The following is a 25600-nucleotide window of genomic DNA, read 5'->3' on the forward strand; positions in this document are numbered from 1 at the left end:
TCATATTTAAGGCTGGACATGAAACAATATGACTTAGGCCTCCTGCAAACTGCTGCGTGGCGTGAGCGTGGCGTTTCTGTTGCGTGTCAGTTGCGTGGCGGCTGTGTGGATTTTTCTATGTCTTTACACACCAGAAACGTGTCTGACGCGGCTGCTGCTGCTGCTGCTGCTGCTGCTGCTGCTAGCCTTGTCTGTACACATGGATGTTTCCCATTGATTTACTGCACTCAAGCAGTATACTTCACGTTAAACATAACTATATACTGATCTGATTACAGCAAAGACGACGTCGGCAGTATTGACAGCAAAATAGGCTACAGAATATTTCATTCTGTATTGACAGATGCAATATTTGAAAATCGATAATTATTTATTCTTATCTTTTTAAAATTACATTTATATCTGCATTTATGTCAAAACCTAGAGACTTTCAAACATCAAAATGTCATTTATTAATATGTATTTGTGTCAAAATGACATATAAACATCTTTTTGTATTCTATTTTTCAATACGCTTCCAACATGCTTGCGTGTCGCGTGGAAAATAGGCGTTGATACTATTTCTAGCATGCACGAGTTTTGGGACGTGGGTGTCACGCAGGTAGTGTGTAAGCTCTAACCTGTTAACATGGGAGCCGAAATAAAAACGGACACGCCACGCAGCTGACACGCTCACGCCACGCAGGCAGTGTGCAGGAGGCCTTAAGATATTTCTGTGTCGTATAAAACATGAAAAAATGACTAACATACTCAAACACTACATAAGCTACATATTTTCATACATTCAACATATTCCATGTGACAAATACAAATTGATTGATTATTATTATGACAATTTAGTCAACTAGAATCTAAAGTACTGACTTACATTTGCTCTTAATGTTTGGCAACTAAACAAACTATCTGCACTGATATCAGGTTGCACGGTTAACTTTAAACTACTTGAATCTCTCTCAGTGTTCAGAGTTTTGATGGGAAGTTTGACTTTAATACTGAGAGAAGTCGTGCAGTGATACATTCACCTGTAATTACCCGACACAAATAACTGATTCAGTGTTGCTGTGTTCAGCTGTTGACAGAGATGTGGAGGTCTGTGGGAAGGAAGCTGCGTGGTCGTCTGCTCACTGAGTAGAAAGTGTGCTGACAGTCCGCTGGCTCCTGTGAAGCCCTCCATCTTTCCTCTGCCTGCAGTAGACATACAGAGCTGTGAGGGGAACACAGCTGACTGACGACACCAGCAGCAGCCCGATGAACACTTGAGCAAAGACAGGATACTCCGTCACCACTGACTTACCCTGAGGAAACAACAGGGACACATCACATGTCTTCAGGCATGTCGGCCGAATAGCAAACATTCATCGGTTTCATCTTGAATTTTCTAGAATCACAAGTCATGTTTTGGTGCCAGTGATGTAAATGGCCCCTGCTCCTGTATTTCTAAATACTCTCATATGCAAGCAGTATATCAAACATTCATCCACAAAGCCACTGCAGTGCAGACCACCTTTTAGTGAAGAGAGAGAGAGAGAGAGAGAGAGAGAGAGAGACACACACACACACACACACACACACACACACACACACACACACACACACACACACACACACACACACACACACAGACGGCTACTGACTCAACTTACTAACTTAGTCCTATACCAAGTTAGTTCTCAAACTAGTGATTAACGTATTCTGGTTGCCCCAGTCCAACTTTAAGCTCTGTGTGGTAACGTATCTTGTGATAACTTGACATCAGCATGCTTAGAATTCACATCTGCAGTCCATTGCTATATAGCTATACTATAGCTGTGTATATAAGCTCAGACATCCTACCTGGATATATTGGTATTTTTGCTCTTTTACCAGTTTCTCTGAAACGGTACAGTGTATAATTGTATTAATCTTATTTGGTGTTTGGACCATGAGTAGGATGCTGGCGATCATGGACAATGACCGCCACCGGAGGAGCATGTTCAGTGGCCGACTTCTGTCACTGTCATTCTCAACAGACAGGTTGAGGAGGTCCTTTGTCCCCAGCGCCATCCAACTCTTCAATACCGCACAAAGGGGGAGGGGAGAAATGGACTTTTCAGCATGAGCCTGTCTCTCTCAGCCCCTACCACCATTATATCACTTTGTCTGCTGTACACCTGACTGTCTTATAGGCTATATTAGCTCTCCTACACACAATCTGGATTCTGGTCATAACATCTACATCTTATAACTTATTCCCTGTTATATATTGTTCTTAAAGTATATTATTTCTTTTCTTGTTTGTCAAGCAATTCTATTATGTTTACATTCTTGTCTTTTCATAGTTAATATTTAATAATAAGCTATTGCACTGTTCATGTCCAAATTCAACATTGTCCTCTTTTACCTACAGCTAGGTTAGTTCACACAAATAATGCAGCCTGGGGGGACTTTGACCTAATGCTCTTATAGTCCGTATTAAGAAAGAGTCTTGTCTGACCACAGCCTCTCGCCAGTCACAGTCAGCTGATCCAAACAAACATTTCTCATGCATATTGTTACTCACATAAAGTAGCTTTGGCTTATTGAATAGGTTATAGTAGAAGTAAAACATATTCTGCTTTTGGTTCCTACTTAGACATGTTGGTGTTATCATATCATGTTCCTAGAAAAGGCTAACAAAGCCAAAGGTTCAAAAGACAACATTAGCATTATACTGTGTATCCGAGCCAATGTGGTCCTGCTTGGACTGCCTAAACTGCAATCTAAACACAGTGGTGATCCTATCTCCGATCCAATCTCCTCTCATTCGCTCTTGCATTCTGCACCCCTCCCTTCCACCCTCTTTCTGCTCTCCCCTTTGTCCTCCTCTTTAGGTCCTAAGGGGGTCCGTCGTACCCGGGTGCTATGGCAGATTCCCTACCGAAGCCTCCCCACAATGCAGTCGACGTCAACTGATGACTCTAAGCGACTTTACGTCTTGCATTCAAATCATCTTTCATTACGAAATTGTTCAAAACGTATCTGGTTGATGGTGTGGTCCTTGCTAGTGAACCAGCATTTGGCTAGTAGATCATTTTGAACCCTGTGCACATATTTGCACCAGCCTGAATGTATAAGACCTCCTGTATACAGTGGCGTAGTCTACGTGATACGCAGGTATCACGTAGACTACTAAGAAAGCTCCAGGATTCCCATATACCCACTTAAAAATGCCCAATGACATAACAACATACTTTCCATTATATTTTTTATATATATTGCATTGTCATCTGTGTTTTTCTTCTTCGCATAGGCTAAATAAACCCACCCCCCCCTCCCCCGGACTACCAAAAAGGCAGATTCTGGCCAACATATACAGTGCAGTAAACCCACTACAATACATTAGACTACACCACTGTCCGTAATGGAGAAGAAGAATGCCACAGCTCACCAGCTCTTTGTTCCATGCCTGGTAGGTGGGCGTCCCTCCCTGGATGTAGTTGACAATGTAGATGATGAAGAGGGTGATGAGGAGAAGAGGACTGATCCCGGCCCACGTGATCTTCCAGTACCAGTTGGGACGATAACCCAGCATGTCTTCTATGTCTTTTTCAAACCTAAAATGAGTAGATTATGTTTTATTTTGCATTTTTTTATGTATTTGGATTCTTTTGCACTTGTGGCAACACTAGTTGAGCCAGAGCAAAGCTGAACTGAAGGCGGACCCACACACACACACACACACACACACACACACACACGTCCACCAACCTTTTGATTCCGTAGATGTAACTGACAGATATGACCTCGATGAGGACAATGAACAGCAGGGAGAAATTGGCGCCGTAGTCGTTGAACATGGTGAACCAGTAATTCCCTGAGGTGGTGGTGAAGCCCAGGCCGAGCAGCAGACAAAACACACACACTAAGCCTGCAAGGACACACACACACACACACACACACACACACACACACACACACACACACACACATCTGCAATCAGTAGGTTTTAACATCCGCTGCATTGCACACACACTAGATTGCAGCAGGCATGTGTATATAAAGTGATGTGGGAGCAAGGGGGTCACTTCCAATTTAATTGTTCCACATTCTTTTTTCCTCACATCTTTTAGGTTTTTTTGAACATTGTGCCCTCACTCTGCATCCACCACAGCCTGACACAAATGTAGCTATTTGTTGATATTACTGTGCCCTGGTTGTATGATGTTGACTTTTTTTCTCTCCAAAATGTCAGATTGCTTCCTTTAAACCAGTGCTGATTAAACTGGGAATTTAGCAGACTATACTGTGGAGAGATAGGTCTCCTGCTTCTTTTTACTGCAGGGTAAACAGCACACTTTATCCAACCCAGTCTCACGGCAGAACAGCACCAGCGGTGGAAAGTAACTCATTTAACATTAACATAGCATAACATTGTGAGGTAGTTGTACCTTTTATTATCTGCTCCTTTCTACTTGTACTCCTCTACATCTCAGAGGGAGATATTGTACTTTTTACTGCACCACATTAATCTGACAGATTTAATTACTTTACAGGTTCTGATTATTAAAACAAATATAATCAGCTAATAAATGATGTGTTTAATAAAGTCATTAAAATGAGCTGCACGTTTACCAGCTGCAACATTAAACTGATAAACACATAAATGCAGCAATCATTAGCCTATAATACAATCATATCATATATTAATCTTAGTATTAGTATTACTTACTATTAGAATGAGGACTTTCACTTTTGCTATTTTTTAAGTTTATTTTAATGTTGCTACTTTTGTGCTTTTACTTATAGTAATTAGCATTTTGAATGCAGAATTTGTTTTACTTGTAACAGAGTATTTCTACACTGTGGCATTAGTATATTAACTTTAGTAAATGATCCAAGTACTTCTACACCACTGAACAGCACCCATATAACATTAGCTTATTGGGACTATATAAACCAGCAGCACAGGCTGATGGCGGCAACCTTATCCCTCGACATGGGCCTGGATCTCACCGTTGAGCAGCTCGTTGCTCATTTTGGACACCAGCTTGAAGTCTCGCAGCGGGGTGATGATGGCCGTGACGTTCCCCAGCATGCTGCCCATTCCCAACAGCAGGAGCATGAAGAAGTAGAGCACTGACCACAGCTGGGACAGTGGCATGTTCTTTATGGCCTCGCTGTACACAATGAAGGCCAGACCCGTCCCCTCCACCGCCTGACACAGACAACAGAGAGAGGCAAACTGTTCATGACCGGAGTGGACTGGCTAGGGGCTTAATTGCAAAGTTATTGTTTAGGTTTAGTCTTGTCTAGTTTACTGAGGTACTTCTTTATCTAAGGCCAAGGGCGTAACGTTGGGTTCAACATTGCAGGGGGTTGAGATTTCCACTTTTGAGCAAAATTGAAATTTTGAACGTCAAATACATAATTCTCTGCATTCTGGTGATTTTTTTCTTCAACAATTTGTGCCATTTATTTTTTAAAGATTATACTTTTCCCTTTATTTGAAAGTGGATAGACATGAAAGGGGGAGAGAGATGGGGGATGACACGCAGCAAAGGGTAGCAGGTCGGATTCAAACCCTGCTGCAGGACTCAGCCAACATGGGGCGAACGCTCTTACTGGGTGAGCTAGAGGCCGCCCCAATTTGTGCCATTTCTGCCTCAAGTTATGGTGCAAATGTCTTTAGTTATGTAAAGGAAATGTCTTTGAATCACAACTAAAAGACCAGCAGAGGTACTGAATTTTCTCCAATAATTATAATTATTTAATGTACTGTTCCTATCTATTTATTTTTTAATGTTTTGTGTCTCCCAAAACCCATGTTTGTATTCTCATTCTATGAATAATTATGCATATTACACTGTAATGATGTGGAACATACAGTGTCTAGTTCTCTTTCCAGGTTACAGTCTTCCAGTTTGTTGGTGAGTTCAGCAAACTGCTCTGGGTACGTTGTGTTCAGCCTGTCAATCCAGCTGGAGAGACTGTCCACGGTGATGCTGTCCTCTGCTAGACTAAAGGTGTTCAGCAGCAGTAAGCGTGTCCTGGAAGAGGGAAAAACAGGAACGTTACATGAGGACTACACTGTCTTAACCCAGATAATTAAGCACCAGCACAGTATAGTTCCGCATCACATCAACCCTACAAATGATGCCTATATATCATCCTTGGCTAGTAGTGCACATTTAGAAGTAAACAATATGCCAAAAATGTCTTTACTCAATGTGTACCTGCTAGCTTTAAGGAGACAAGCATCTATTTTGTTCTGGAGAGGATTTAAACATACTAACAGACTGTGTTGAAAATAAAAAAAAAGTTAAACATACAAGGTTATTTGGTCTAAATAAATGAACCCTAAAATTGTAAATTGCAAATGTAAATCTAGAGTTCTTGGTAATTAAAAAATAGTATGCCCAAGTCTCAGTGTCTTTAGATAGATTGAAATAAACTTTTTGGCTATATTTATCATCTTAGGATGTATATTTGAATCATGCAACTGTTGAGCCAGTGACACACAGGAACAGGCTGGTGACCACTTGGAAAAGACTAGTGACTGCCGGAAAGATAGTTGACAGCTCGGAAAGACAGCAACCGGAACAGGGAGGGGTAGCAGCCCAACCTGCATCTTCTGTGGAGAAGAACCCAAGGAAGCTACAGACAAACCTGAGAGGGGGGGAGAAGGAGTACCCCAAAAGGATGGACCTAAGGACGACAAACATGACAAACTGAGGATCGACAACGAGTAAAAGATGCATTTGCAGCAAGTTCTGCAAGAACAAGTTTTAAAATCCAACAGGCCAGAATGAAATGCTTGGACCCGGAAGAGAGCAAGGCAGCACACAGGATCCACTCCTGGTGAGACGCAGGAGGAGCCAGGTCCGAGTCACCCCACAGTCCCAGAACCTTCAAGCACCAGAAGGTCCAAACAAAGTAGTTCAACAGCGCCGGATCAAGTGGCCTCCAGCCAGCCATCAGAGAGCATGTTTGATGAGGATGCAGGCAGAATTATCGAAGCATCAGACAAAAGAGACGCTGACAGATGGCTTCAGACAGTGTCTACAATCATTGTGAGTTACACTGAGAGAGGTTCTGTGTTGGAGAGGAGAAGACCACCAGATCTCAGTAAGCATCGTGACCATGGATGTATAATCAGACCTGGATCCAGCGTTGGAGGCAGAGTCCTGTTCATTCCTATGAGAGTTGCTCAGTGACGCATGAAGCCAAAAAAGTTCAACTTCCTCGTTTAAAATGACTCGGATGATTGGCGCTGCTTCCTCACTGTGCGGCCCATAGAGCAGGCGCACTAGAGACTAGAGTTGTAAATGGGGCCTTAAAAGTTAGGCCCGACAAGGCCCGAGCCCGACAAGTACATTTAGATTGACAGCTTTTTAAAAGCCCGAACCCATTTGCACCCCAACATTATTCAAATGTGCGCACGCACACAGCTCTTTTGCCTTTTGTCAAGAATGAGTCATTTATACATTTTTTAACATCATTTATTGATGACTAACGTAGGCTACAGGCCACTTGGAAGTTGGAAAAAAGAAATAAAATAAGTCCTCCAGAGGCCAGCCTCCGTTTCACCTCCTCAGCATCCATTTTCGCGCTAATTGAAACGCGTCACCTGATCGCTCATTAACTGCGCAACCCGGAGCGCAAGCCCGAGCCCCACCCGAGCCTGTGTAAAATTAAAAAAAATTATAGAAATTAAGACAAAGATCTTCAGCTCTACTAGAGACCTCCGCCGGCTGGGGAATGGGGATTTAATGGGGTTAAATGATTTAATTGTGCGGCTCTTCTAGACTTTCTAAATGTTATTGGACTGAATGGATCAAATTCTGATTGTGAAACAAGTCATTTTACGAGCGGTGAGATGCTCGAAAAAAAATGATCCACTGATTTACAAACGTCTCTTTCGCCATGTTAGTCTATGGGGAAAAAGTCTTTTTGTGCCCAATGGCATCACGTGATGGACAAGGCGGTTGCAATGCCACTGTTTGGCCGCTATGTTCAAAGGCTGGGTACAGAGCAGACGGTCTTTATAGCTAACCTGTTCAATGACTTTTAGGACAGGAACACAACGGCCGAGTCGCATGCTAAAAAATAGAGACTGACCACTTCCTCTGCATCATCCTGAGTGATCAGGCAAGAGAACAAAAGCTGGGGCCCCACAGAGCCCTCACAATGGAGGTTATGTGAGTAAGCCCACCTGGAAGGAAGTCCAGGAATCAGTGCAGCCCAGGACTGCCCCAGGACCCAGCAGAGGACTCTACAAGATGTACAGGGGCTGCCTGAAGCTCCTTTAAGCTCTGGAAGATCTTGCAGGTCATTTGGTACAGGGGGAACCGTGAAGACACACTGGGGACATCTGGATTCCCAAGCAGGAGAACTTGATTAACCTGGAGCAGTTCAGATTCATCCTGTGCTCAGCGTGGAGGGTAAAGTCTTCTTCAGTGTCTTGACGGATGAGTTTTTCCTCAAGAGCAACTACATCCACACAACAGTACAGAACTACAGAAATACTTTGATAAAACATGGTCGCCACTCATAAACTTCCTTCAATCTTAATCTCTTATGCCTAACATGCTCCTACAGATCCCTATACTCTTCACTTGCACATTCAACCCACACACATACATACACTAACTCACACCCCATTCTTTTCCTTCCTTATATTTATTGCATCTACCTCACTTTTTAGTTTGCTACACCAATGACCGCCTAAATAATCTATGTTGTGATAAACAGTATATTTGCTGATCTCTTTCATCGTCTCAATCTCCTTCCTTTGTGTTCCTATAACGCCCTATTAATCCTGTTTTTGTAAAGACACCTGCCATAATTTCCTTCTGACATCCACCTGCAGCTAGCAATTACCTCATGCAAGTGATCTACATAAGAAATTAATAATAATGCAGAAACAAGGTACGAAGGAATGAAGGAACACTTCTATGTTGCACCCCCACTCATCCTCCTTTTTTTTTTTTTAAACCAACCTCACACACACACAATTAAACATACACATGCCAAACATACAGCCTCTCTGCCTCTGTTTACAACCTCATGGTGTCACTGACATTGTATTGTCTTATTTTGTATTGGTGTCATGGATCAGCCTTGCTTTTTTGTCTTTTTTGTAAAATTAGTTGGAGCTCTGCACACACACACACACACACACACACACACACACACACACACACCTTTTGTTTACATTTTAAAGGCACACACACTCACAGAGGTGTAAGGGTGCACTCACATATACACATTAGCAGAAAACACACACACCTCTCCAGGCAGTTCTCATAGTTGACAGTGGCCTTGAACCCATAGATAGCAAAGGTCACGATGCTGGCAAAGATGGAGGTTCCACAGTTGATGAGGGAAACAACGATGGCCTGGCGCTCAAAGTTGTTGTTGTACTGGTTGTAGCTGGCAAAAGCTATGAGCGTCCCGAAACCCAAACCCAGAGAGAAAAAGATCTGAGTGGCTGCATTGATCCAGGTAGTGGGGTTGGCAAGCTGTTCCATCTGGAAGCAGACAAACGCAGGCACACACGCACATACACACACACACACACACACACACACACACACACACACGCAGTGTGCCAGCAGTTTGTTAGGTAGCGTCTCGGCTGTAATGCAAAGCATCCATATATGTCTGTAAGCCTATTGACCCAATTCCAACACAACCTTACCTTGGGTGTGAACATGTATATGACACCATTGATGGCACCGTGAAGTGTGACGCCCCGGATCAGGTAAATGAAGAGCACTACGTATGGAAATGTAGATGTGAAGTACACCACCTACAGATTGAGCCAAACACAAAGTTAGGGTCAGAGTAGTCTCGCTATGCCAGACCTAGCTCCAGCACTTCAGAGGAAGGTCTGGCTAGTCCACACTGCATTCCTGGATGGGAGAAAAATGTGCTTTGGTTTATTGGCATTTCTTTAAACCAACACAATCGTCTTGGGCGGTGCCGGACGGAGCCACGGTGCCGCTGCAAAATAGCCTCGGGAAGGAACTTGTTTTGGTGGAATGTGTGTACGTTCAAAAGTAGTTTCAGTCGTGCAACAGAAAACTCAGATTGGACAGATAGTCTAGCTAGCTGTCTGGATTTACCCTGCAGAGATCTGAGGAGCAGTTAACCATAGTCCTCAGAAATCCACCAGAGTTTAGAACGCCAACACAAAGAAAGAGGAAGGGGACGGACATCCGGCTGAAAAGAAGCGACATGCGGCAACTTCCAGCAGCGACGGAGCTATCCCGGATGTGGAAGACTGTGTATATATACTAGGGTCAAAGTTCAGGCATGCCAGGGGGCGGCATGTTGGACAACTTTTTCAGATCCCCATTATCACCCCTCCAGTCTGGGCAAAAAAAAGTGAGCGTGATGGGACTGCAGGACTACGAAAATATGTAAACTGTTAGTTCCTGTGATTGTATGACAAAAGACCTTTCATACGGCTAACAAATGTGTAATTAAGTTACTACACTGTTATGCTGTATTAGTTGACTTTGCTAGAAATTTGCGTGGAAACCCGTTGCCTTAAACCATTTTTCCAGTCCTTGATTTTTTTAAGTGTCTCTTAAAAGTTGTCAGATGTGACTGGCAGACTAGACCTGACATGTGCAGAGAGGAATACCTGACAGTGCGTATGCATTTGAGGGACTTGGAGCTCTCTTACCTTTCCAGTTGACTTTACTCCTCGGACAATGAACATGTAGGTGATCCCCCAAGCGAGCAGGAGGCAGAGTGCCTGGCCTGTATGAATACCTCCGTTCTCTTGAATAGAAGAAGAGATGTCCAGTGTTTGCCTGTAGAAGAAGTACTGAGTCGATGTAGCCGTTTCACACTCCTCTATGAAACCGGTCCTGTTGGAGTTGATGGGGCAGTCTGCCCAGGGCAGCACTGACTGCCATGGGAGTGAACGCAGAACAGTAGAGGCGTGTTACCTTAGTGTCCAAACGACATCCAACATTTTGTATATACACTGTATAGTATCGGCTACTGAAAAAAACAACAGCAGTTTGTTAATTAGAAGCTCACTTGAAATGAATGAAAGAGGTACCAGAAACTCCAGGCATTGATGACGTTGTAATAGAGACACAGATACAGAGATGTCACGACACTAGCGAGACCTAAAACGAGAGAATTATACATAAAAATCAAGGGACAATGTGTTTCCCATTTTACATATTCAACAACCACCCATTAAATGTGCTGTATGTAGGATTGTGAAGATCCAGGACTTAGCCAAAAAATGTGAACATCGACAACTTCCCAGTCCCTCCCCCCTTTCCGCTAAAGCCCAAAACGGTCTCCTAAGCCCCTCCCCCCACAAGGGAGAATGAATGCGTTCGCTGCGTGATTGACACGCAGTTAGACACCCCCCCGTGGCCCTGATTGGTACATCTGAACAGGGAGCTGTGGATTTTTGCAAATCTTACTACAGGCTGTAGGTGGAGCCAGAGGAGCTGGAGTTTTTTTAAAAATGACCTGCTTCATGTAGTTCTACTGGAACATTGGGTCAGTTTCAGCAAATATGACAGAAAGTTAGCTTTATAAGGCTTACCTACTGCACCTTTAACCCATACTTCTTTAATGTCAGTTTGTCCATGTGAGTCATCAATGGGGTCAAAGCTCTGCGACGTAGAAACCACGTCCCATGAGCTGGGCCTAACAAAGTCAAGAGTCGCCAGAGTTTTGCTTTGCTCAACAGCGTTCAAAAGCAATACGTCTCTCAAATGTTTTCTAAATTTCAGATTATTGACCTTTCTGCATCGAGACATAATCTCTCAAGAGAGAATCACGATGCATCTAAAAATGGATTCCCCATCCCCCATCCCGCACAACCAGAACCCCCAGCCATCCCATCCACTGAAAACATAACTCCACTCCTCAAACAACTGCACTAGCTCCCTGTCCAATACCGTATTGACTTTAAGATTCTTCTCCTCACCTTCAAAGCCCTCCATAATCTCGCTTCTCCATACCTCTCTGAACTGCTTCAGCCCTACACTCTACAACTCTCCGATCCTCCTCTTCCTCACTGCTTTCCACTCCTTCTGCCCGCCTGTCCACAATGGGATTTAGAGACTTCAGCCATTCAGCTCGCCTTTAAGACTCCCTCCCACTGGGCTCCCGTGTAGCTCAGTTGGTAGAGTGGGAGCCCACATATAGAGGTTTACTACTCGACGCAGCGGGCCAGGGTTCGACTCTGACCTACGGCCCTTTGCTGCATGTCATCCCCCCCCTCAATCCCCTTTCATTTCTTCAGCTGTCAATAAAGGCCTAAAAATGCCCAAAAAATAATCTTAAAAAAAAAAGACTCCTTCCCACCATCCATCCGTACCATAGACTCTCTCCCCACCTTTAAAACCACCCTCCAAACTTACCTATTCCGAAAGGCCTATCCCACATAACTCCACTCTCCATCGGATTCATGGATATATTGCTTTCTTTTAATTTTCTATCTTAATTTTTAAATGTGTTTGTTTTAATTACATTTGCCTTTTTAACTATATTAGCCGTTTTTGCTAGTTTTAACTGTAAGATGTCATTGAGTGCTATGAAAGGTGTTGATAAATAAAATGTATCATTATTATTATTACCTTTATCACAAGCACAGTCAGTTAGTTTAGCCAGCACTTACCGACTCCCCCCAGATAAGGGCTGATGGCAGTCCACGCCCCGATGCTGCCAAGCCTCATCTTCTGACCAATGGCAAGCTCCAAGTAGAATAAAGGGATTCCCTCCAGTATTAGCATGATGAAATACGGAATCAAGAATCCCCCTGATGGTGGAAACATAGTAAAGTATTAAAAATTACAAACATGTCCATTCACATAATGACTGTTGCTGCTATTGTGTTGTCTTCCCTATTGACCAAGCAACGTTTTGGTCGTCTTTTTCAACCTTTTTTTTTTTTGTCACTTTTACCAATGTTTTTGTCACTTTTTTCAAAGTTTTTGTCACTTTTTCCCCCAATTTTTTGTCACTTTTTTCTGTGCTTTTTCAACGTTCTATTATCAATGTTTCTTTACATGCTATAAAATTGAAAAAAAATTTACTTGTGAAGAGCGTTGTAGTGAACCATCCATGTTATTTTGTTTTAAAATGTGGTCAAAAGAAACCCACATTTCTGATAGAGAAACTTTTTGAAAATGGGTCAGTTTTGACCCGAGCAGAGAATGTGTCCCGCAGGTTTTACTCAAAATGTGAGTACATATAGCACGGATTTTACTGAAAGATAATACTAGTAGCATCATGAAAACTAAAGAAACGATAAAATGTTGTGCATGTAGCGGTTTTGTGATTCCCCTCAACTTCCAGGGGGTGAAGTTTATGTGCGTTTTATAAGCATAAAGTGAAATTTGAAGCCCTGCAGCATTAAAGACATGTTTATTAGTTTTTGTTAGTAACATTTTAAAATGATAATTATTTTGTTGGCATTGCTAAATGTTATATTTTGTATTGATCACTTGCAATTTCTGAGCACTAATTGATTTTGACTGCATTTTGTGGAGTTGGTGAACCAATAAATTAATTTAGTCCCTATCCAAGCTTGAGAGCCAGCTGTCACATGAAGGGCAGTAATTACAGTTGAAGTGTGCTCATTGTTCACTGAGCCGTGTATAGGACTAATACAGACATAACAAATCTTGCACTTACTACTTGTTGTCTGGAGTTTGCACCTTCGAGGTTGAAAGCACTTAATTGGAAGTCGCTTTGGATAAAAGCGTCAGCTAAATGACATGTAATGTCATGTAAAAATCTCCCTGTATCTCCTTTCTTTCTGTCTCTCCTTTCTTTCGTCTCACCTTTCTTTCTTTCTGTCTCTCCTTTCTTTCTTTCCGTCTTTCCTTCTGTCTCTGTTTCCCCTCCCATTTTAGAAAGTGTGAAGGATCCAAACAGTTGTGTGTTTAATGGTCTAATCATTTCAGCTGGACTTGTAGGCCCTTATATTGTTGGCTAGTTTCATGTAGAATAAAACATCAGATTTTATAAAGTACACTGTAAGCAACTGCTGTTAATTTACAGCCAATTTTCAACACTAATTTACTGTATTTATGTAATACAGATTTGTGCTGTAGTTAGCAATGCATTGTGGGGTGGTCCATTTGAAAAGAAAGCACAAAGTGGGAAGTGGGGTGGTTCTGGCATTATGCGCACTTGGACGCCCCACTCCTCCCCATTCTATAATCACAAAAACACTCATCATACACACACGCACCTCCCCCACCCTGACTGTAAACTGTCCCCTGTAGCATTTAGTCAAATACTGTCTTTATATGTTTTATGTTTTTTGTGTTCACAAGCTCTGTTTATGTATGTCAAATAGTCTTTGTATACTGTATGTTACATGTCTCTTACACTCATTTGGGTTATGTAAGGTTTGTGGGTTTTTGTAATTATTTGTATAACACCTATGGCAAAAAGAAAAAAAAAGAAAAGAGAGCCATAACAGTATGCTAATGTTTTAAATTGCAGTACACTACAGTACTCATTTCGTAACATATCGGAGGACATGTCATCTGCAGCAATCGTGTGTGCTGCAGATGGCACGTCCTTATTTTTGGTTTGCTTAATCGTAATTTTATTCATATTCATAGTTTGCATAAGCAAATATGTTTGAAATCAAACTGATGTTTAGAAACCTGTAAGTGTCACACTTACAGACATAAAGACAAATGTGTGGTTAAGGAAACTATGCCTACTTCTTTCACTTCGAGGATACACAAACTATCTTACTATGTCTTTATTTATTCCCTACAGGTGTCTGCTACCGCCGCTGATATTGAGACAACCCTCAATCTACCTGCAAGTCCTCGCCTGATACTGCCTCGTATATCAGATCAACCTTTCTTCTTTAGTTTACAGATGTTACACAAGTGAGATGCATGCTGATGTTGCTATTACTTGAAGTTTCAGGTGGAACGGGGTAAGTCATGACTGGAAGCAACATGATAACCCGTGAGGGCTGTGTCATATGTGAGGGCATCACGGCAAACTTTGACAGGACTTGCTGCTGTGTTTGCGATTCAACCTTCAGTATCAAGAAGAGGCGGCCTGCACTCTGGAATTCAGATGAAAGACTCAATTTTCCTTGCGTTATTATAGATTATTTTTTGGACAATTGCAATTCTTGAAACCTGATAACCACAAATTATTACTTTTCAAACTTAAATATATATTTTGGATTTTTTTAACAAAGATGGTATTAGTTACTATATACAATAATTACTGGTATTGACACAGACATTAACTCAGGCAGGCAGTCCTGTAATCAGAAATCTTCCTGCTAGCTGTTCATTTATTAAAACAATTAGCAGAACATGGGGTCAGGTAACAAAAACATTTCAAGCTACAACTCCCAAAGAACATGAAACCTTCACACAAGAATTCACTTATCAAGTTATACTGCTTTTAATGCTCCTGTCCGATCTCAATTACTTGAAAATATTCTCTAGTGTACTCATTTCATTTATACTGTTTATTGATCCCAGTGGGGAAATTACAATTTACAGCACCTGGCAGTGCCCAGGAGGTGAACTGGCATCTCTCCAGCTACCACTCCACACTCTGTACTTTGGTTCATACTGGGACTTGAACTAGTGACCCTCTGGTTGCCAACCCAACTACTATGGCCTGGACTAAATACACCAGGGGACGAGGACTAACGAGGGACCGGTGAAAAACATCAGAGCAAGGCAGAACAATCAGAACAGGCGGGAAAACACAAGACAGGAAGCAAAACAAAACACAAGGGAGAACAGAGAACTTACAAAATAAAACAGGAAACAGAACATATACAGAAACATACAACCCTGACAGGAGTATGTTCTTAAAATGGTCTTAATACACAGTTTCACACTCCCCGTGCCCTTATAGGGACCACAATGGAAATGAATCTTTGGGCTTTATTGTGTCATCCCTGACTATTGACAACCCAACTACTATGGCCTGAGCTACTGCCCCCCGCCCAAATTATTATGCAGTAGAGCCAATTCCCATATCACACCGCCTATAAGTTTGATTCGAGGTGTAACAGGTTAATTGACTCCAGTGAGTGGTCAATTTTACACATATAAAATAGTTCCAAGATCTAGAAAAGTCTGATAGGAAAATTAGGCAGCAGAATTACACAAAAATACCTCATGATATCCATACCGGTTAGTAGCTCATATGACCGCTCAATGGTGTTTTAAGCCCCCAACGTCTACTTCAAGGCAGCGCTGCGACCGTCAACTTCAAGGCACCTAACCATTGCCTAATCCTAGTGCCTTCCAGGAAGCGCTGCCTGGAAGACGACATTGGGGGCTTAAACACCAAACACCCATATGACCTTATGTTATAAAAAAAATGTTTCCCCATTTAGTCTATGATCTTATACTATTGTGATTTCAGGTGCTTTATTGGTATCAATCCGCAGAGAGGATCAAAAGGCCATCTGGGGCAAGGTTGTCTCCTAGAAGACTGCCACAGTGAATGCAAATGTGTCCACACTACTGAAGAACCTCTTTGAGTTTGAATGGGACTTCATATAGGTCAGTGAGCTGACCTCACAGGACTCCTTTTTAAAAAAATAAATAAATAAAAATAAATAAAAATAAAAGTAAACATGCCTCCCTCACGGGACTATTTTATGAGGGAAAGGCCTACCTCAACGTACAAGCCTCAAAGCCTATAGTTGATTCCCAAATGTTTTGACATTGTAAATTCCATTAATGCACATTTTCAAAAGGTTCTTACTGGAGTGGTCACGATCTGTTAGAAAGGCAAGGCCGAATCCTTCAGGCGCCCGGCGGCGAAGGCGAATCGCCTCTGAAGGCCGGCGGCAAAGGCAGAACCCTTCTGGCGGCCGTCGGCGAAGGCGAATCCCCTCTGAAGGCTGGAGGCAAAGGCGGTTCTGGGCGGCTGCACGTCAGCTGGAACTCTGGAAAGCTGCACGTCAGCTGGGGTTCTGGAAGGCTGCACGTCAACTCAGGAACAATGGTCAACTCGGGCTCAGGAACACTGGTAGACTCAGGAACAGTAACACCGGTCAGCACGGGCTCTGGTCCGCTGAACAGCACGGGCTCTGGTCCGCTGAACAGCACGGGCTCTGGTCCGCTGAACAGCACGGGCTCTGGTCCGCTGAACAGCACGGGCTCTGGTCCGACAAGAGGTTGATGCAGGGCATGGCGTTGGGAGCCATGTTTTCCCTTCCTCTGTCTTCGGCCTCCACGAATCCCAGGAAATATAGCCAGGCGGGTCCCCTCAAAGGACTGCTTGCTGTTGGGGGTGCCCGCTAGACAGGTAGTAGTTGAGCATAGAGAAAAAAGTTCTGGGGAAGCAGGAGAGGAGGCAGACTGGGTCAGGAACAGAGAACCTGTAGCTAGGAAGCTAGTAGGTCGAGAAACAGGCAGGCTGGTGGGTGAGTCATTAAGCTCTCGAAGGCTGACAGGCTTGGAGACAGGAGGGCTGGTTAGCTGCTGAAGCTCTGGAAGGCTGAGCTCCCGCTCCACAGCCTGCCAGGCTACCTCCATGAGGTGCCTAGCAAAGGCGGGATCCTCCTCATGCAGAGAGCGATAAAAAGTAATCATGAATTCCCCATCAGAGTCCAACGGGTGAATGAATGGCTCAAAAACTGCAGGGTCCATTTGTGGTCGGATCATTCAGTCACGATCTGTTAGAGAGGTAAGTAGCAAGGCTTGGACCCAAATGCAATTCAGTTAAGAGTAGAGAATTTATTAACAAAAATACTACAACAAAAGGTGTCCAGAAACTGGCACAGCAAAAACGAGTTCCAAAAAATCTCAGAGAAAACCGAAATAATCAAAAACCACAGGGAATACAGCGACAAGGAATGCAGCGACAGGAAAAAAAGCAACTCACCCACAAAATCCTAAACAGCAAACAATGATCCGACAAGAGACAAAGACAGAACAGGGACTAAATACACCAGGTAACGAGGACTAACGAGGGACAGGTGAAAAACATCAGAGCAAGGCAGAACAATCAGAACAGGCAGGAAAACACAAGACAGGAAGCAAAACAAGACAACACAAGGGAGAACAGAGAACTTACAAAATAAAACAGGAAACAGAACATATACAGAAACATACAACCCTGACAGGAGTATGTTCTTAAAATGGTCTTAATACACAGTTTCACACTCCCCATGCCCTTATAGGGACCACAATGGAAATAAGTATTTGGGCTTTAGTGTGTCATCTCTGACTATTTATGTATTTTAATGTATGACACAGAGTACTGTTTCATATTTTTATATTTAAGTGGTCAAATAAAATCAATCAATCAATTCAAAATGTTCTTACTAGGGCTGGGACGATATGCTTTTGTCTGGATTTAATTGTCCCTGATAAATGGTTGCCGTTTGGATTTGTATTGCGATTTTCGTTTATTGCGATTCAATAGTATTGAGTATTGTAAACAGATATGATGTAGTCGCCGTCGGTGGTACCATATAAACAGTACCACCAAATACTACCAAATATTTCGGTCAATCATTGGTAAAAAATGTTGCTAGAGTCCAAGTTGGAGAATCCATTACAAGTTTGGTAAAATAAATGACTTATAATAACTTGTGTAATCAGTTTCTTTCTTTTTTGGTCAGAGGCAGTCTGACATTTGGCTACTCAAAAGTCTCTTTTGGTTCAACATGGCATCATGACTTAGCATAAACATACACGCCAATTTCCTAAAGCCAAATGGCGTGTTGTCTGTACGCATTTTGAGCTATCCACGTGTATGTCTACACTGTATATAGCGGATGTAAATGACGCCACGTGGCGTGTTATCGCGCGAACTTGCCGTGATATTGCGAGAACAACATGTGGCATACGAATTGGAGCGTCATACATACGCCACTTTGTGAGATCAGTCTGTTTGGTTAGCTTCTCTGGGTCATCCAAGTTTTCAGTTGTTTTTTACAGAAGCAGTATTTATTTTTGACACTTCCCTTTTAAATAAAAGTGTTTGATTTATAGTCTAAGTTGTTTATTGCCTATTTTGTATAATTAATCACAATAACGCCGATTTCTGTAGCTTATAAAACAATAAGGTTCAATAATGTTGCAATAATGTTAATTGCATTAAAGACTGATATTTTAAATATTTTAAATTGCTAAATTTGCTTATTTTATCATCAATTATGCCTGCCTACAATGAAAACTGGGAATTTAAAGTAATCTACTGGCAATCCGCTAACCAGAATGTTACTGTAAATTCAGATAATCACACAAATATACTGCATTTTCATTTTTTATTAGGGAATCATATAGTATGTAGAAATACAGTGTATTGCAGGCATCTCTGCTGCCAGTATTTTATTGTAAATTGTAAAAACATACATAATACAGTGGTGTGAAAAAGTGTTTGCCCCCCCTTCCTCATTTCCTGTTCCTTTGCATGTTTGTCACACTTAAGTGTTTGAACATCAAACCAATTTAAACAATAGTCAAGGACAACACAAGTAAACACAAAATGCAATTTGTAAATGAAGGTGTTAATTATTAAAGGTGAAAAAAAAATCCAAACCATCATGGCCCTGTGTGAAAAAGTGATTGCCCCCCTAAACCTAATAACTGGTTGGGCCACCCTTAGCAGCAACAACTGCAACCAAGCGTTTGCGATAACGTGCAATGAGGCTTTTACAGCGTCCTGGAGGAATTTTGGCCCACTCATCTTTGCAGAATTGTCCTAATTCAGTTACATTAGAGGGTTTTCGAGCATGAACGGCCTTTTTAAGGTCATACCACAACATCTCAATAGGATTCAGGTCAGGACTTTGGCTAGGCCACTCCAAAGTCTTCATTTAGTTTTTCTTCAGCCATTCGGTGGTGGACTTGCTGGTGTGTTTAGGATCATTGTCCTGCTGCAGAACCCAAGTTCGTTTCAGCTTGAGTACACGAACAGATGGTCGGACATTCTCCTTCAGGATCTCTTGGTAGACAGCAGAATTCATAGTTCCTTTTATCACGGCAAGTCTTCCAGGTCCTGAAGCAGCAAAACAGCCCCAGACCATCACACTACCACCACCATATTTTACAGTTGGTATAATGTTCTTTTTTATGAAATGCAGTGTTCCTTCTACGCCAGATATACTTGGACACACACCTTCCAAAGAGTTCCACTTTTGTCTCATCGGTCCACAGAATGTTGTCCCAAAAGTCTTGGGGATCATCAAGATGTGTTCTGGAGAAATTGAGACAAGCTTTGATGTTCTTTTTTGCTCAGCAGTGGTTTTCTCCTTGGAACTCTGCCATGCAGGCCATTTTTGCCCAGTCTTTTCCTGATGGTGGAGGCATGAGCGCTGACCTTAACTGAGGCAAGTGAGGCCTGCAGTTCTTTGGGACGTTGTTGTGGGGTCTTTTGTGACCTCTTGGATGAGTCGTCGCTGCGCTCTTGGGGAGTAATTTTGGGCGGCCGGCCACTCCTGGGAAGGTTCACCACTGTTCCATGTCTTCGCCATTTGTGGATAATGGCTCTCACTGTGGTTCGCTGGATTCCCAAAGCTTTGGAAATGGCTTTATAACCCTTTCCAGACTGATAGATCTCAATTACTTTCTTTCTCAATTGTTCCTGAATTTCTTTGGGTCTCGGCATGATGTGTAGCTTTTAAGGATCTTCTGGTGGACCTTACTGTGTCAAGCAGCTCCTATTTAAGTGATGCCTTGATTGTGAACAGGTGTGGCAATAATCAGGCCTGGGTGTGGCTAGAGAAATTGAACTCAGGTGTGGACAACCACAGTTATAGTATGTTTTAACAAGGGGGGGGCAATCACTTTTTTCACACAGGGCCATGATGGTTTGGATTTTTTTTCTCCTTTAATAATAAACACCTTCATTTACAAATTGCATTTTGTGTTTACTTGTGTTGTCCTTGACTTTTGTTTAAATTGGTTTGATGTTCCGAAACACTTAAGTGTGACAAACATGCAAAGGAACAGGAAATGAGGAAGGGGGGCAAACACTTTTTCACACCACTGTATACTGTATTTTATTTTTACAGTAACAGGCTGTAAAGTCATTTGACATAATGAATACTGTTCTGTTCAATTCTGCTGCCAGCATTTTACTGTTAATTTACATGAAAATTCTTTACAGGGCAGTAATTACAGTTGAAGTGTGCTCATTGTTCACTGAGCCGTGTATAGGACTAATACAGACATAACAAATCTTGCACTTACTACTTGTTGTCTGGAGTTTGCACCTTCGAGGTTGAAAGCACTTAATTGGAAGTCGCTTTGGATAAAAGCGTCAGCTAAATGACATGTAATGTCATGTAAAAATCTCCCATCTAAACACATTAACTATGCTCAGGACACAAGAAAAATCCTCCGTCTCTTTCCTTTCTTTCTGTCTCTCCTTTCTTTCCATCTTTCTGTCTCTCCTTTCTTTCCATCTTTCTGTCTCTCCTTTCTTTCCATCTTTCTTTCTGTCTCTCCTACCGTTTTAGAAAGTGTGAAGGATCCAAACAGTAAGTGTTTAATGGTCTAATCATTTCAGCTGGACTTGTAGGCCATTATATTCTTGGCTAGTTTCATTTAGAATAAAACATCAGATTATATAAACTACATGTGTTTTGTGTACAGCAATCTTAATGTGTAAAGTAACTAGTAACTAAAGCTGTCAGATGAATGTAGTGGAGTAAAAAGTACAATATCTCTCTCTGAAATGTAGCGGAGTAGAAGTAGAAAGTGAAAAGAAAAGACTCAATGAAAGTACAAGTACCTCAACATTTGGACTTAAGTACAGTACTGGAGTAGATTACTACATTCCACCACTGATATGGAGTATACCTGCCCTTTATCAGCTGCACCTGTGTTTACCGTTACTTTATTTTTACCTGGTAATAAATTGGACTAAATAGTGCTTTAAAGTAACAAAGCCAGATTTGAAAAGCCCTGCGTGGAGCATGGGACAATAATATCACATATGACATGTAATATCACATCTCTACTGTGAATACAATTGTGCAATAGGTTTCATATCGCTCTCCTTGCAGAGAAATAGCCAAACTTTGAAAAGGAGTGTACCTGTTTGACTACATTAAATACATGGCATTACAAACAGAGCTCCAACCCCCTCCCCCATTGACAAATACCATATTCATAGAAATAGAAGAAAAACAATTGTTGCTGTAACACTAACCCTAACCCTTTGTTGTTGAGATGTAGCCTATATGATTCCTAAAAAGAAACATCCCGAACAAGATAACATGTGTGATGTTTTCACTATGCAGAAAGTTTAGAACAATACAGGAGAATAACAATTTCCTTTTTAGCCTACATAAATAAAGACATTTGCAACATAAATTGTTGCATAAAAATTCACCAAAATGCAGGAAATTAACAGACTTTTTTAAGACCATTATGAAAGAAATGTAAGACCTTTATCACCACCTTTATTACAAATATCGCTAAACTTGCACTTCCCCATAGCTGAAGAATAAAATTTGTGTTATGTCTGTGGAACAATCCTGAAAGAGACTTGCGCCAATAACAATAAAAGCTGATTGGCTGCAATATAAGTAGCATGTTGGTCTCATTAGTAGTTGTACACAGCTAAATTATATTAGGACTAGCTAGAGAAAGAACTACAACACCACAGAATAAAAAATAAAAAAAAGAGCATTAGAGGTAGAGTTGCATGGATGTAGGAAAATGAAGACCTGTTTCAACGTATTTAAGACCTACAACACAATACTTTTAGTGATACTGTATCTGTTGGTATCCATTCATCACAAAAGGTTATGTTTCAAAAGGTAATAATCTTAAAGAATCTCTTTTTTTTCACATGTATGGGTTCACCATACCTTTAGTTCACTTAATCAACTATTCAGTGATTTGTGTTGTGCTGCTTATCAATTATAAAGATAAAGATATCAAGATTTTTCCCTTTTTTTTATGCTGAAATAAAGCAAATTGTGCTAGGAGCTCTGAACTATTGTAATGCATTTGAGTAGTTGTGGCTTTTGAGTACTGCAGTAACTCTTTACGACAGTTAGCTAGCTGTATTTATTTTATTTTTTTTTACAAAAAATACAAGACTTTCTATGAGCTAAAATTTTGATTTTGAAATGTTAGACTTTTTAAGACCCCCCACACACACACACACACACACACACACACACACACACACACACCTACGCCCTTGTGTTGTTCAATTGTATTGAACTAGTCTCTGATCTACAGCATCAGTTAGCTGTAAAGTCTGTAGATAAGCTACTAAACAGTCTACTGATAAACAGTAAGTTTATGACTGACTAACAATAACTCATTCACTCCAGTTCTTTGGACATTTACGCCAGAAACAGCCCACCTGCATGACTCAGACTACAGGCAACAAGTTAATAAACCTGTGGATAAAACGAGCCCCCCTGCACCAGAAATCTCTTCTGAGTGGTTGGGTGCAGCCTCAGGTCTGCAGCGCGGGATAAGTCACTCACCTCCGCCGTGCATTTGACACAGGTATGGAAACCGCCACACGTTCCCCAATCCGACTGCATACGACACACACGCCAGGACAAACTGTAAGGGGTTGTCCCAGCTGGGTCTGGCTTCTTTCTCCATGTCAGCGTCCAGTCAACGTCTCCAGGGAAGGCTCGTGCTCCGATCCGATCCGCAGCCGAGCCTCAGAACAACAAGTGGATGAGCGCGCGCCCTCCGACGCTTTTTATAAGCTCACTGTGAGTGTTATGCGGTCACTCTGAGGAGGAGGGCTTTCTCACAGGGCAATTCTCAGTTTGTGTTATTATATAACTAGCTTGTAGGTTCCAGGTGTATTTATCTATTTCATTCTACATTTCTTAGAGAACAGGTCTCAATTTGTTAAGCTGAACTCAAAAGTTAAGTCAGACATGATCATGACAAACACAGGTTCACCTCAGGGAACTCTTTCATCACCCTTTCTTTTGACCATTTATACCAGGGGTGTCAAGCTCAATGTCACTAAGGGCCACACTGGAAAAAGAGAATCACATCAAGGGCCAGACATGTGTAGTTTATTGACATGCTTTTATTTCATCGAAAAAGTCAAATATCTTTGACTCAATTATTGCATGTCTCGTATAGTCTTCTCACTTACAGTTTGGTCGACATAAAGCCCTAAAAAAGTGAGCAAAAAAAGTTCCAAAGCCATCCTAGAATTTAGCAAATCAAGCAAAACAATGATTACATTTTCTAAGTAGGCTACCACACAGCTGACTCACAACAAGCTCTTTCACAGCCTGAATATGAAAACTCTCTGCTTCTGGGGGAACTTCTGAGTCTCAAAGTCAGCAAATTTGCCAAATTCTGCTTTGAGTGTCACGTAATTGCAAGTTGAAAAACAGTTTCCCATGTTTTTGGTTTGGCACGCAACTATAGGTGGGCCAAAATATATTGTGAACCTAGATTGATATGCGGGCCGGATCAGAATGTGCGAGGGGCCGGATTTGGCCCGCGGGCCTTGAGTTTGACACATGTGATTTATAGTGTCCACAGCAGGCAAGTTGTTACATTTGCTGAAGACACACCTGCAGCGCTCATTGGGTTAATTGAAAATGATGACTATAGTCACTATCATAATGAGATAAAAGCATTTGTTGATTATTTGCGACACTCATTTCCTAGAAGTTAACATTAAGAAAACTAAAGAATTAGTAATTGATTACAGGAGAAATAAGATGACAACTGAGGCAGTGGAAATCAAAAGTTCAGTAGTAGAAAGTGTGAACACATACAAGTATTTGGGCGTTGTTTTTAATGATAACCTAACCTGGGGCCTGTTTCACAAAACCAAGATAAGGGATTAAGCCGGGATTTCCCCGTTATCCTGGATGAATTTAGCCTTGACTCGGTTTCACGAAAACGGAGGCAGATAAATCACCATGGAGATTTATTCTGTGCAGCTAAGCTAACAGCCAGGCTAACAGCTAGCCTGCTCCCGACCAAGCTAACAGCCAGGTTAACAGCTAGCCTGCTCCCGACCAAGTTAACAGCCAGGCTAACAGCTAGCCTGCTCCCGAGGCTAACAGCTAGCCTGCTCCCGACCAAGCTAACAGCCAGGCTAACAGCTAGCCTGCTCCCGAGGCTAACAGCTAGCCTGCTCCCGACCAAGCTAACAGCCAGGATGTATTTAATCCTGGAGCCTTTTCTGATCACCCAGCAGTGGTTTTACCCTATTGTTATCCGCCTGGATTAAAATACAACAGGTGAATATTGCTGTTCATTTAAGTACTGTTATTAGCCTATTTAAAGTTGTGACCATTATTTTTTTTTTTAATAATTATTCATGTGACAGTCATTGTTACTGTTATATTGCTGTATGAAGACTGCTGTTCATGTTGTTGTTAGAAGTTTGATGAATATATTATGACAGTTGTTGAGATAAGTAGAAAAGGCTGATAACATTTCAAATGTGTTTTAAATGAAGTCTGTTACTAAGGGCAATACATACAATGATGTATATTTCTATAGTTGACCAATGCACCTTGAATTATTTTAGTTGATTAATTTTTTTTAAATTCTTTAACAATAAGGATCATGTTTGTTCAGCTTCCATGTACATTGTATTTGGCATTCTTAGCACACAATTTGTGTTGTCCAGTAAACTGGGACTATAATTTGGGAGGACTGTACAATTT

The 25600-nt window shown here is 41.7% G+C and overlaps 1 protein-coding gene across 1 annotated transcript; it reads right to left on the reverse strand.

The window, feature by feature from the left end:
* Positions 1-1121: 1121 nt before the first annotated feature.
* slc6a20 (solute carrier family 6 member 20) lies at positions 1122-23558 on the reverse strand. Its single transcript, XM_078251938.1, has 11 exons — positions 23423-23558; positions 12620-12760; positions 11014-11105; positions 10652-10879; positions 9659-9769; positions 9247-9488; positions 5843-6005; positions 4972-5173; positions 3727-3886; positions 3407-3572; positions 1122-1295 (listed from the first exon to the last, which is right to left on the reverse strand). Exons 1-11 carry the CDS (start codon positions 23544-23546, stop codon positions 1122-1124), a joined length of 1803 nt encoding a protein of 600 aa, XP_078108064.1. The 5' UTR covers positions 23547-23558.
* Between the last annotated feature and the right edge of the window lie 2042 nt (positions 23559-25600).

This window comes from Sander vitreus, chromosome 6, assembly GCF_031162955.1.
Source record: "Sander vitreus isolate 19-12246 chromosome 6, sanVit1, whole genome shotgun sequence".
Taxonomy (NCBI): Eukaryota; Metazoa; Chordata; class Actinopteri; order Perciformes; family Percidae; genus Sander; species Sander vitreus.

What these genes read in the sequence shown, in the direction of transcription:
- slc6a20 (XM_078251938.1), bottom strand. Translation starts at nt 23,546, where the DNA reads ATGGAGAAAGAAGCCAGACCCAGCTGGGACAACCCCTTACAGTTTGTC. An exon ending in GTGTCAAATGCACGGCGGAG is followed by an intron (nt 12,761 to 23,422) that starts GTGAGTGACTTA and finishes TTCCACCATCAG; the next exon opens with GGGGATTCTTGATTCCGTAT. An exon ending in CCCTTATCTGGGGGGAGTCG is followed by an intron (nt 11,106 to 12,619) that starts GTAAGTGCTGGC and finishes CTCTCGTTTTAG; the next exon opens with GTCTCGCTAGTGTCGTGACA.